Source organism: Hyalella azteca, unplaced genomic scaffold (assembly GCF_000764305.2).
Source record: "Hyalella azteca isolate HAZT.00-mixed unplaced genomic scaffold, Hazt_2.0.2 contig17731, whole genome shotgun sequence".
In the NCBI taxonomy this organism is placed as follows: Eukaryota; Metazoa; Arthropoda; class Malacostraca; order Amphipoda; family Hyalellidae; genus Hyalella; species Hyalella azteca.
In genome coordinates this window covers 1-12,216 of record NW_025947505.1, presented here as the reverse complement: position 1 = coordinate 12,216, position 12,216 = coordinate 1, and the positions used below count along the sequence as shown (strand labels likewise).

Below are 12,216 nucleotides of genomic sequence, written 5' to 3'. Positions count from 1 at the left end.
CAATCACATTGAGTCACTAATCTAGCATAAGAACATTATCAACATAACACGTGGTCAACAGGGTACTCCTAAACATGAAAAAAATATCACAATATTCATACCATCACACTAGCAAGATCAAGAAAAGCTTTTTAGCACATTTTCTCATTTATGGAAAAAGGGTGCTATTGTGCTTGTCATGTCCGTCTGTCTGTCCATCCGTCCGTAACCACATTTTCGGCAACAAGAAAATGCGCTCTCTGTCACTCACTGCAGTGAGTACTGAGTTATATTTTTTGTTATGTGGCAGTCAAACAGTACAATTATAGTTTTGACTAGTATTATACATTTCTTAGTGAAGAACCGCAAGCTAAGTGAAAAATGGGGCAGAAGCCATCTGTGAATTAGACTAAAATGCCAGGCGTCTGGCCAATTTTATCTGTTCCTGTGGCATTTTGCCAATTTCTCTAGTAAAAATTATGAAACCAACCTACTCTCCAAAATTTTGAAAATCACCCATTAAATGATCACTTATCATTGTGCATTTCCAGAAGAATTGGAAGTGTTTAAAAATTAATATTTACAAGGTAAATCTGTTGGCAAGATCTTCTGAAGTTATAAATTTTGCTGCTAATGCATTGCTGAAGATCTTAAGATATTCTTTCATTTTCTACACATCAGGTCAAGTGTAGAACCTGTTGATTGTGACTTCTGAAGCATTGATAGTAATATGGAATATTGTGCTGGATTTTCTAAAAATCGCATATAAAAATTAAGGTTAAACCAGTGATTTTCAAAATTACACATCTTTTTTATCAAGAGAAATTAAGCAAAGTTTATAGAAATGCCAATTCAAAATATTGAGCAGAAATTTCCAAAAATCATGGGTGAAAAAAGATTGCTTCAATGGTGATTTTCATAATTTAGTCCAAAATGTTATTTATGAGGCATGTTTTTTAAGCAAGGACCGTTTTGGAATTAAAAAAAGACGTGCAAAGATACTATCACAATAATTTTATTTTTACATGAAAGCCTGTACCTTAATCTACTTTTCTACATAATTTCTGTGAATATTGAGGCACTTGTCATAATGTGGTACCAGTTTTTGAATACCCTCCTGATAAAATTTTGCTGCCTGACTTGGAGATGAAATTCTACTAAAATTCTGAATTCTGGTGAAATGTAGGTGAAATTCTGCTGAAAAACGCCTGAAATTTCTTCTTCCTGACAAGGCAGGTGGCAGAATTTTAGGCATTTTTCAGCAGAATTTTATCTCCATTTCAGCAGAATTTCACCTCCAATTCAGGTGGCAGAATTTTATTAGGAGGGTATTCAAAAACTGGTGCCACTTTATGACAAGTGCCTCAATATTCACGGACATTATGTAGAAAAGTAGCTTATGGTACAGGCTTTCATGTAAAAATAAAATGATTGCAATATCTTTGCACATCTTTTTTTAATTTAAAAGCGGTCCTTACTTAGTAACATGCCTCATATCTTTATTTCACTGAAGGAATTGGTCAAGAGTCATAAGAATAGGTGAAACTGACTATGAGCATGTCCATTTTTTGAAATGTTGCTAGTAACTTTTGCCTGATTGTCTAGCTTGGCCAATGGCAACTATGCAAATTTGAGTAATTGTGTTACAATGATCAGGCTTTTAGGCTCAAAATGTTGATAATATTATTATTGAAAATTTGTTGCCAGAACTACCTAGATCTTCTATTTCTTGCCAAAAGTGCATATAGATCATTCTGGAAGATTGGGCAGAAGATATGAATGAGATAAAAACACCCATGCTTGCAGTCCATTTCACCCATTTATAATGGCCCTTGCCTAAATTCTCTTAGAGGAAATAAGACAAATAACATATTTTGCCTGCAAATTTTGGAAAATTCAGCCTAATTTTCTGGATTGGCTTATAGAAAGCCATGCTTGATAAGATGTTTTGGGAGAATATTCCCTTGAAACTTGATCAGTCATGACATTTGTATTTCCAATATTATGGTCTCATCAAATGTCTTGGGGAAAATACAGTACGGTATTGGCCAGAAATCCAGTATCCAGTACCGTAAAATGGGGTAGCTTAGACCGGCGGGGTAACTTAGACCACTTTTCGTTTTTTTAACAAAAACCCCCACAACTCAAAAACTATTTGACATAGAAAAATTTTGTCAATGGGCATTAAAGGCCTAATACTGAGGCCACATAACACAATAGAAAAATTTGAAAAGTTTGCATATCTAATAGGTTAAAAAATTGAAAATGTGACCCACAAAAAAAAAGCTATTATTTAAAGCCGGTCAGAGTACCCCCTCCAATTTTTTTATTTTTTGGTTAAATAACTCCAGGTTTTGATGCATTGTAGTAGAACTCTTCTAGTTACATATGCAAACAACAAATTTTAGGAAAGTGTCATAGTTTGCAAATGGGGGGCGCCGCCCCCAAATGGGGTAACTTAGACCGCCTAATGTCAGCCCTGACGGGGTAACATAGACCGGCTTGGAAGTTAATATAAAATTACCATATATAACATATTTTATGTTTGTTTTTGCATGTTTCAATTCAAGTTTAATTTAGCTAGTAAAAAAATGGCATCATTTATAAAAATAAAAGTGGTCTAAGTTACCCCATTTTACGGTAATGAATGTATTGGCTATCAAAATACTTGAGAAAATTAGAAATCAAAACTTTCATATCATAACCTTGCTGTGTCATTGATTTAATTGAAGTAACAATTTTTCAGGATGGTCGATGTGGAGAATGCACTTCACATGTGCCCAACAAGGCCATATGGCTGTGTTTACATTCTGGTTGCCTGATGGTTCTATGTGGGGGTGAAGGCTCTAATGGTCATGCTGGTGAACACAATGCTGCTCTGCCAGGGCATTGTCTCGTCATGTGTCTTGACAATTTCAGGGTCTGGTGCTACCTCTGTGATATGGAGGTAAATTTTTATTGTAATTATTGTGCAGTTTTCTATTTTATTTGCGTTTCCCTCAAATTTGCACGTAAATCTAAACTCTGATTGTTTATTTTGTCCCAAGCTATTGGAAAGCCCGTTTTCTTTAGCTGCTTAGGAATCAATTAATACTCTAAATTTTAAGCTTTATGTAGTAATTACTATAAATGTCAGGAATGCAACAATGTATCTGAAACAAATGAAAGAACAAAATGTAATCAGAAACTAGTACTACGTAATCAGAAACTAGTACTACGTAACTAGTACTACGTAACTAGTACTACGTTGAGTTATTAAATTTCTGTGATTCTGTACTTATAAAATTTGAATTTGCATGCAGGTAACAGACTCAATTCACCAACAACTGCAGCTCCAGATTGGAAAGGAGAACGTGCATATTGATTCTGAAGACTGTGAGGAAGGTCTGGCTAGTAATGTTGGGAAATTTGAACCAATTACAGTGGATGAGGTTAAAGAAGAATATGATGTAGAAGACTCTGAAGATGACTCAGTGTCCATAATCTCATCTCAATTGAAACCTAGAGGTAGTATTTTAATTTTATATACTTTATCATATATATATATACCTATATGAAATGAATAATAGGCATGCGAGTTAATTAATTTAAAATTAAAGCCTTTAATGAAAGATTATTGTTTTTAGGACTATCAAATTATTTGAGCAACTAGTTTTAAAACTTTTTTTTTTTGCTTATTATTCTACATATTCTGCCATCAAATGTTGAATCTAATACATTTTTGAGTAATTGAGATCATTGTTTTAAGTAATTTGATGTCTCTAAGGTGTGGTGGGCTTACGCAACCTTGGCCTGACATGCTATATGAATGCTGCTCTACAAGTGCTTGGCTTCAGCCCTGGCATAGCTTCTTTCTTCCTCAATTGCCCTGGTTCCCTGATTGGCATTAAGTAAGTTCAAGGATCTTTTTCCAAGGAGTAATTGGATCATAATCAGGTGTCCTCATTGCACTATTTCTGACTTTTCTCAAATAAGGTGAAATTTTTGGCAGTGGATGAATAAATTGGTAATGTCATGCACACGTGTTCAATTTTTTGGTATCTAGTGTTGTGGATCTTTCCTTCTCAAGACATGACGATTTAGTGTAGACTGTAGAGTACCTACAATGGTAGCATTCTTGAATTGAAATAACATCATGATTGGGTATGGTGTGTAATAGTATCATTCTTGAATTGAAAATACATGATGAAGTATAATGTTTGTATTCTTGAATTGAAATTGACAAACAAAATTGGGTAACTGCTGGAACTCGTTAGAGCACAATGGAATAATTCCACACTAGTCTCCATCTGGTTAACATGGCAGTTATGGTATTCATGTAGGTATTTGTGATAGTTCAAGACATTTTTTTAGTGTTTTATAATTTTGAGGGAGAAATGATATAGTGAAATAGGAGCTTGTTTCGTTTGTATGATGAAACTTTAAAGTATTTCATTCATTTGTTTGTTGCAGGAAGGAACGACCCCTTGCTCTCACATACAGAGACCTCATCCGTGAGGCGTGGCATTCTGAATCGCCAAGCAGCATTGTGCCTTCTCAGCTTTATCATTGTTTTAAACAAGTATCTTCACTTCATAATCCAGCATAATTTCTAACTGCTTTACTATTGAGCTTTCAAATAATTCATGATCCTTTATTTATATCTCTCTTGTAATTAATGTGAACATTTTTTCTATTGCTTAATATTCATGAAAATATTGTAGTATAAATGACCTGTATTTTATCTGAAAATATTATTGCTGTTCGTTGTTTTCTTTACAAAGTTGAATGTTCAAGAAATTAATAGGTCATTTTATCTAAACTATTTTTCTGGTTAAAGAAATTTGACAGTTTCTTTTGTAATGCCATTAGTTTTGATAAATTGCAAGCATTTACTTGTGTATTAAGTATTAGCTGATGTTAATTATGAAACGGCTAACATGTAAGGATCATTAATGTTAGACCTATTTTTTGTGGGCAGCTGTATCCAATGTTCAGGGCATTCAGCCAGCAGGACAGCCAGGAGTTCTTGCGTTATTTCCTAGACGAGATACACAGCGAGCTGCGTCAAATGGTTCCTGCTGTGTACAATGAGCAAGATTCAGGTATGTGAGCAGTAACTTCAAGTTATGGCACTTGATCTCGTTTAAGAAATTATTAAATCAACCTATTTCTCTAGAGTATGTATCTTCAATATTCTTCTTGATTGTGTCACAGCTCCATTAAATGTCACGGTGAATGTCAAGAATAAACGAAAGACCATTTCTCTGCTACAATTTATTCATAGCATATTTTTGAATAAATTTCTTCCATTATAAGATAAATTAGGAGACTCTCAATTTCCTTAGCTCATAAGCATTATAGTATATCATTTATTATTTCAAAATTTGATTGTTATTTCTTTCTACAGCAAATCACTGCATATTCATTAAAACCATATATGAAATTTTTTAATTTCTTGCTGATTGCTTGAAGCAATATGTATTAAATGTTGTAGATGAGAGCGAAGACGAGTGCGACTCTGACTGTGAGCTACGCAGCGCGGCTGGCGAGTCATGCTGCTCCCTGGGCGACGCGCCGTCAGAGTCCCGCCTCTCCCGTGACCCCAGCGACGGCCACGACAGCGAAGAAAACAGATACGAGACATGCGACTCTGGTAAAATACGTTCTATCTTGAAATATATGTATAATTTGCTATTGGTATTCAAATTTCTTCACTGTATTAGTATTGTTACTTTGATGCATTCGTTGAATACTAAGTCTAAATTGTTCTGCTCGTCAGGAATATCATTCTGAAAGACAATTTAACAATTATTAACAATTAATTTTCTCACAACTCGGTCGTCTGTGACGTCAGGTGTGTCAGAGAGCGAGACTGATGGGTCTCCGTCCATGTTGTTTGGTGGCCGCAAGCGGCGACGACGACCTGCTCCTCAGAGCGACGTGGACTTCAGGGCAGCAGCACCGGCCAAGAGGTGAGATGGTCCTTTAATGATAATTAAATAATATAATAAGGACCATCTCATTATAATAATGAGATGGTCCTTTTTAATCAGATAATTTGGAATGTAAATATTTCATTGGGTAAATCATTTGCATTCATCGAATGTGAATATGTTTTCTCGTGTGAATTTGTTGACAACACTTCATTGAACACTGATAAATTGAAAAGACGCTATTACGTCTATTGGGATTCAATTAGCACTTGACGTCAATTCAGTGCTAGGTAAGCCCAATTTTTTTTAGTGAGTACAATGCAAAGTGTACCTATAGAAGAATGCTTTCCTCCAGTACAGACTGGTCAATAGTCAATATAAAAGCCTAACAGTCGAAGCTCTTGGAAATCAACCTTTATTATCGTTTGTTGAACCGAGCTTTGAACTATAATAGTTTTCTGTCACCATTACAGTGTTAAATCAAGCAATTCCTCTCATCTGTCACGTCACCAAGCCAAGTCCCTGCCCCACTCTGCCGTATCTTCCCCTCACCACTCGACCTCTCCCTCTCCACAAGCGCCTCCTTCACCAGGAGGACGGACTTTGTCGTCGCTGAAAACTAGCGGCATTGGGTCCTATGCTCCTTCGCTGGCATCTGCCGAGTCATGTTCAGGTTAGCATTTGTAATCAAAAAAGTTTCTTTAACTACCTCGACGTCCGTCAACTTTCAGATTTTGTCTAAGAATTGAAGTTCTATGAGAATGAAAACTTTTTGGACATTATTGCACCATAAATTGCCTATCTGAATACTAGTTGATTTTCTGCCGGTTCTGTGATCCTGACTGTATATTTCCAATAGATAAATATTTATGAGAGTAACAAAATTCTTTGCGCCTCTATCTAGCTGTCGCAGGAAGTGAAAACAATAGTTTAATGTTAGTATTTGAAATGGATAATAGTTTACTTGGTTCGTAGTGGAGTGACACTGATCAATTAATGCCTGAGTAGATAGGTCTATAGCTTATACGCGTTCTAGGTTGCCACTGCCTACTACTGTTGCGCGATTTCAAGACCGAGGCTTATATGGTCTTGCTACTATGACGTCACTGCATCAATAGCATCCGATAGTGGCAATTGTGTGAAAAATTCATATTTCTTTCAGAAATTTTGCTGGATTACAATTATTTATTTTTTTTTCCTATTCATTAATACGAGATTATTAAAATGACGTTATTTACTCAGGTTCTACAATGTCAAGCGGACGAAGGCAGTACAATAAGAATTCGTCAAAAAAACACCGCAGCAAGAAGTCTCAGCAGCAGCAATACTCGAGCAGCATCGTGTCTGACTTGTTCGATGGTCAGCTGATCAGCTCTGTACAGTGCCTGACGTGCAACAGTATCTCTGCCAGACGCGAGACATTTCAGGACCTTAGCCTGCCTATTCCTAGTGGCGAACTTTCCATTCCTGCAGATAAGGAGCACGGCTCAGATGGTTGGGTATGGTGGATGTTTCAGTGGCTTATGTCTTGGGTGTGGGGTCCTGCAGTTTCTCTTAGCCATTGCCTTAGTGCCTTTTTCAGTGCCGATGAACTCAAAGGAGATAATATGTACTCGTGCGAGAAGTGTGGAAAGCTGCGCAATGGGCTCAAGTTCGCAAAAGTTGTCAAATTGCCAGAAGTTCTGGTGGTTCATCTCAAGAGGTTCCGTCATGATTACATGTTCAGTTCTAAAATCAGTCAGCACGTGGCATTCCCGCTGTCCGACTTGAATCTGCAGCCTTACCTCCATAGGGACTGTGTGAGTGAAGTTTGTCAGTATTCGCTCTTCGGTGTCATCTGCCACCACGGTTCAGTAGTCGGGGGCCATTACACTTCATTGGCCCAACACCCCAAGACTGGTTCTTGGTTTGAATTTGATGACGAGACTGTGTCGTTCGTTAGCCCGGAGTATGTGCAGCGGTCGCAAGCATACGTGTTGTTTTACAAGAAGTCAAACCCTGAGGCAGAGAAGCTTCGGGGTCGTGCTTATGCCCTCATGCGATCGCACGCTCTCAATCAATCCCTTGTCAAGTTCTACATTTCTCGTCAGTGGTTCAACAAGTTTCAGTCATTTGGAGAATGTGGGCCAATCGACAACCGGGATTTCCTATGTCCTCATGGTGGCGTGCAGCCTAGGAAAGTCAATATTGTGAGTCTTCTTGTAAAGACTGTCAATGAAAGCCTCTGGGAGTTTCTAAAGGGGCAGTTCGGTGGCGATCCACCGTGCACAAGGCTCTACACCTGCCCCTTATGCACCTCCCAACACAAGGAGTTGGTAGCAAGGCAGCGCATCGAACTCAACACGTTCAAGGTTCTCAACAGGTTTGTTAATTCATAATATTAGTTTTCATTTTTTGGTATTTGCATAACCTATCGGTTGTAGTGATAGTTATGCTACATGACAATAATTTATAAAGTTCTCACGAATTTAAAGAACTTAAATCATCAGTCGCAGAATGAAACAAAATACAGACATGTTTTTTTCTATGCACAAGGAAGAATGTTTCTCTATATACATACCCATGTGGCTGTTTTTGCAGTCAATCCGATCAAGTGTTCGGTGTGTCGATGACCTGGTTCAGCCAATGGGAGAAATTTGTGTTGGACAAAAGTCACAACCCACCTCCCGCCATAGACAACACGAGCGTCATCAAGCAGTACCAACAACGCCATCACTCCCCTCTGGTATGATTTTGTATGCTTAACATTTTTTTATCACATCCAGTTTGAATTTCCCCATCCTTCATGCCTAATCACTTTGTATATATTTATTTTGTTAAAACGTTCATGGAGTATTGAGAATAACCTATTCAAATCGATGATAAAGGGTGCTGCAATCCATTGGTTCATGCTTTAATCTCTGAATTCCACACAAGCAGCATTAATGTGATAGCGAGCTACACGGAGAATGAACAATAAATGAACCATAGCCTCAATTCACTCTAGCAAAAGGATTTCCTTGTATAATTCTTCCAAATTTTAAAGTTTCCATTTTATTGTTTTGTTGATATCGTAGAATAATGTACGCTCTGTTTTTCTTAATTACCAACTTCTTTGTAGCTTTTCCGCTCAAACTCGGACTACGTTTCGATCACGGAAGAGTGTTGGAACTTCTTTCAGCACGTATATGGAGGAGGTCCTGCCTTTTGTCTTCGACCGCTGGAGCCTGTGAATCAATTCAATCAACAGCATCACTTGTCTCAAGATCACGGACAATTCCAGAGTTCGTTCGTGCACCCTCAAGCAGAGCCTGCTCGAGTTCACTCTAGACAGGCAAAACGAACCCTCCTGGTAGAAGAAGTTCATACCAGCAGCCGCTCTGGCACTTCAGATGACGAAAATTTACTTGCTAGAGCTAGAGTTTCCATTGAAAATTTGCCAAACACCCAGTCAAACAACCCTTACACAGCAGCCAAAGATTGTGCTGTATCAAATGACGATCAGAATTCTACACCTTTGGTCTGTCAGGAAGGTTCTGATGCCACAGATTCAACTGCTTGTGATGACCCTCCGAGTTTTTCTTCTCGTCTGCCTCTGGTGGAACAGCAAAGTGACTGCGAATACAACACTGAGGATGAGCCTGAGGAGACAGGAACGTTCGTTATCCAGCAAATTCAGGTAAAAACTTAGCTTTTAATGGTACTTTGCTGCGAAAAATCACCCAGAGTGCACAAATTAATTTAAAATTTACAATCTCTCTATATTTTTATTGAAGAATGTCAAAACAAGTGTTGTCTGTTTATTTCCTAACTTTGTTTATATTATTGAATTTGCATGTGCGTGTTCTTTTTAACACAAGTTTTGCAATTCCAGAATGAAGAACTTATTGACGGTAAACTGGTGACTGAGAATGAAGTTTCTGAGCCGCTTTGTGACGAAGTAGTGCTCCCTGCAGTAGGTAACCTGCAGCCGATTGCCTCAGCGTCAACGTCTCCTCTACTTCTTGATACCTCATTGGCTAAAGTAGATGCTTGTCAATTGCCTCAGGTAGACGCCCTTCATTTTTCCGAAGTATGTACCACTCCATTGCCGAGAGTAAAGGCCACTCGATCATTACCCGAAATAGATGCCGCTCCTTCATTCCCCGAAGTAGATGATCCTCGATCTTTCCCCGAAGTAGATGCCAATCTTTCATTCCCCGAAGTAGATGCCAACCAACCATTACTCGAAATAGATGCCGCTCCATCATTCCCCAAAGTATATGTCACTCGAGCTTTCCCCAAAGTTAATTCCACTACTTCATTCTCCGAAGTAGATGCCTCTCCATCATTTCCCGAATTAGATGCCTCTCCATCATTTCCCGAAGTAGATGCCTCTCCATCATTCCCCGAAGTAGATGCCACTTCTTCAATCCCCGAAGTGGATGCCACTCCTTCATTGGTTGGAGCCAGTGCCACCAACTCCACTGCGTCTTTGGGAAAGGCGTCTCAGACTTCATTAGTCGAAAGTGAGGTTGTGTCATCTTTTTTCACTAAGAAAGTCCGTGGCAATACAGTCAAGGAAACGAATTTGCAGGAGTGTGTTGCCTCGGAAAGTTCTTTTGAAAACAAACCAAACCTTCGGTCAAACAAACGAAAACACCGGCCTTCTGATCACACAAAGCCTAGGACTGGTCGCAAGACTAGTAGCGAATCGTTGCCTAATGTTCACAAGTAAATGACGAACTTATTCAATCGTCGAAATGCAAACTAATATCCAGTTAACTTAAATTTGCTTCAGTAGTGCTACAAATCTAAGTAACTCCAATTAATTTTTTTGACAAGTCTCATGCTACGAGTATTTTATTTAATCATCCAGCGTATGCATAACTGAATTCGCTCTGTCTGCAGACTAATTTTTAATTGGTTCGTTTGGCAATCTTTGTAATGAGACTATCGGTGTTTTTTAGTCATAGTTCATTTTCATCACGAAAGATATATATTTCTTAGCGCGTGTGTTGGTGTTTTATTAATTGTAGATTTCATTTTGTATTCGGATAGTTTTCATTATTTATGTTAATATTAATAAGGCTGTATATTATCGAGAAGATATGAGGTAATGCCCCCCCCCGTCTCTCATTTGAGCCTTATTGCTAATCATGGCAGAACACGATTACTCGCTATTTAAAATCCGACTTGACATTGAGTTAGTGAGAGTGATCGATTTATTTTTCAATTGCAGTTATCAGTTGTATTGTTAACGATTGATTTAAAGCATTTTAATTCTACATATATGCCTATTACTTTTGTAATAAGTTAGTACGTGATTTGTATTTTAGGTCATTCAAACTTTCGTCGTGAATTACGCATGGGAGCATCCATCATGAGAAAGTATTTTCTGTGTTTTTTTTTCTACTGTAGATGTGTATTATTTCTACTTTTAAACTCGTCCGCTTCTGCAATTGTGGAAGCAATGTAGTCCGGATCTCGGAACTTCGGAATTATCTAATGTATTTTTGTTGCGCGTGAGTCAAACGCATCGTAGCTAATCTATCCAGCAGGTCATTCCTCTAATTGGTGTAGACCGTGTAGGTGAAGCCATGTGATTTGAGTTTAACACAACTCATTCGCGATAAAGCTCATTGCTAAATATAAACTTTGTTGGCAGGGTTGTGTTTGATTCCAAATTCCACTTACCTACTGACACTGACTTGGTCTTGGGAAGTTGGGAGACTGGGAGTTGCCGAGTTGGGACTACTGACTTGGGTACCTAGTTGCCTTCGGTACACACTCACTACACACACGTGTCACACGACACGCCAGTACCTACGCCACACATGGGTAGGAGGTAGGTCTAGGAAGGAGTAGGTCGTGAAATTGAATTTAAGAGGGTTTGAACAGTTCAATCTTCAATGCAGCACATTGTCTAATTTGAATAATAGGCTATGGCAATTTGGATAATTCAGTGGGATAATAGGCTATGGCCCTGTGGAGCCTGGAGGCCCGTTGCCTGTGGAGGGCCTGGAATGGAATGGATTGCCAATTTGCCATCATTGCCGGGGATCATAGTGACAAACCAGAGATTTTTTAAAATCAGTTCATTTTTAATTTACTCAGGATTTTAACCAATTTCTTAAGTATGATAATGCTGGTAGGGTAAACGCGGTATATTCCGACATTGTGGGTAATTTCGTCACCTCTCTAGTTTTTCCTTTATATTAAGCTCAAGGACTACTACACACAGGACATGCATAGCCTATGTCCAGCCTCTGCTAGCAGAGGCGATCGCCTACACTATGAAAATGCTGTTGTTTTAGTGGCATCAACAAATGATATGCCCATAATTGTTTCATACAATAGTATT

The 12,216-nt window shown here is 38.2% G+C and overlaps 1 protein-coding gene across 1 annotated transcript in view; it reads left to right on the top strand.

Annotated features, from left to right (window-relative positions):
- The window catches only part of LOC108667209 (ubiquitin carboxyl-terminal hydrolase 20), a 29,704-nt gene extending 18,185 nt beyond the window's left edge, over nt 1-11,519 (top strand). Inside the window, exons 2-13 of the mRNA XM_018154204.2 lie at nt 2,726-2,926; nt 3,282-3,486; nt 3,746-3,869; nt 4,432-4,540; nt 4,940-5,063; nt 5,456-5,614; nt 5,816-5,933; nt 6,368-6,567; nt 7,137-8,256; nt 8,475-8,619; nt 8,995-9,552; nt 9,748-11,519. Of these exons, the coding sequence (XP_018009693.1) occupies nt 2,726-2,926; nt 3,282-3,486; nt 3,746-3,869; nt 4,432-4,540; nt 4,940-5,063; nt 5,456-5,614; nt 5,816-5,933; nt 6,368-6,567; nt 7,137-8,256; nt 8,475-8,619; nt 8,995-9,552; nt 9,748-10,590 (3,906 nt within the window). The 3' untranslated portion in view covers nt 10,591-11,519. The remainder of the gene's footprint in view (nt 1-2,725; nt 2,927-3,281; nt 3,487-3,745; nt 3,870-4,431; nt 4,541-4,939; nt 5,064-5,455; nt 5,615-5,815; nt 5,934-6,367; nt 6,568-7,136; nt 8,257-8,474; nt 8,620-8,994; nt 9,553-9,747) is intronic.
- The last annotated feature ends 697 nt before the right edge of the window (nt 11,520-12,216 follow it).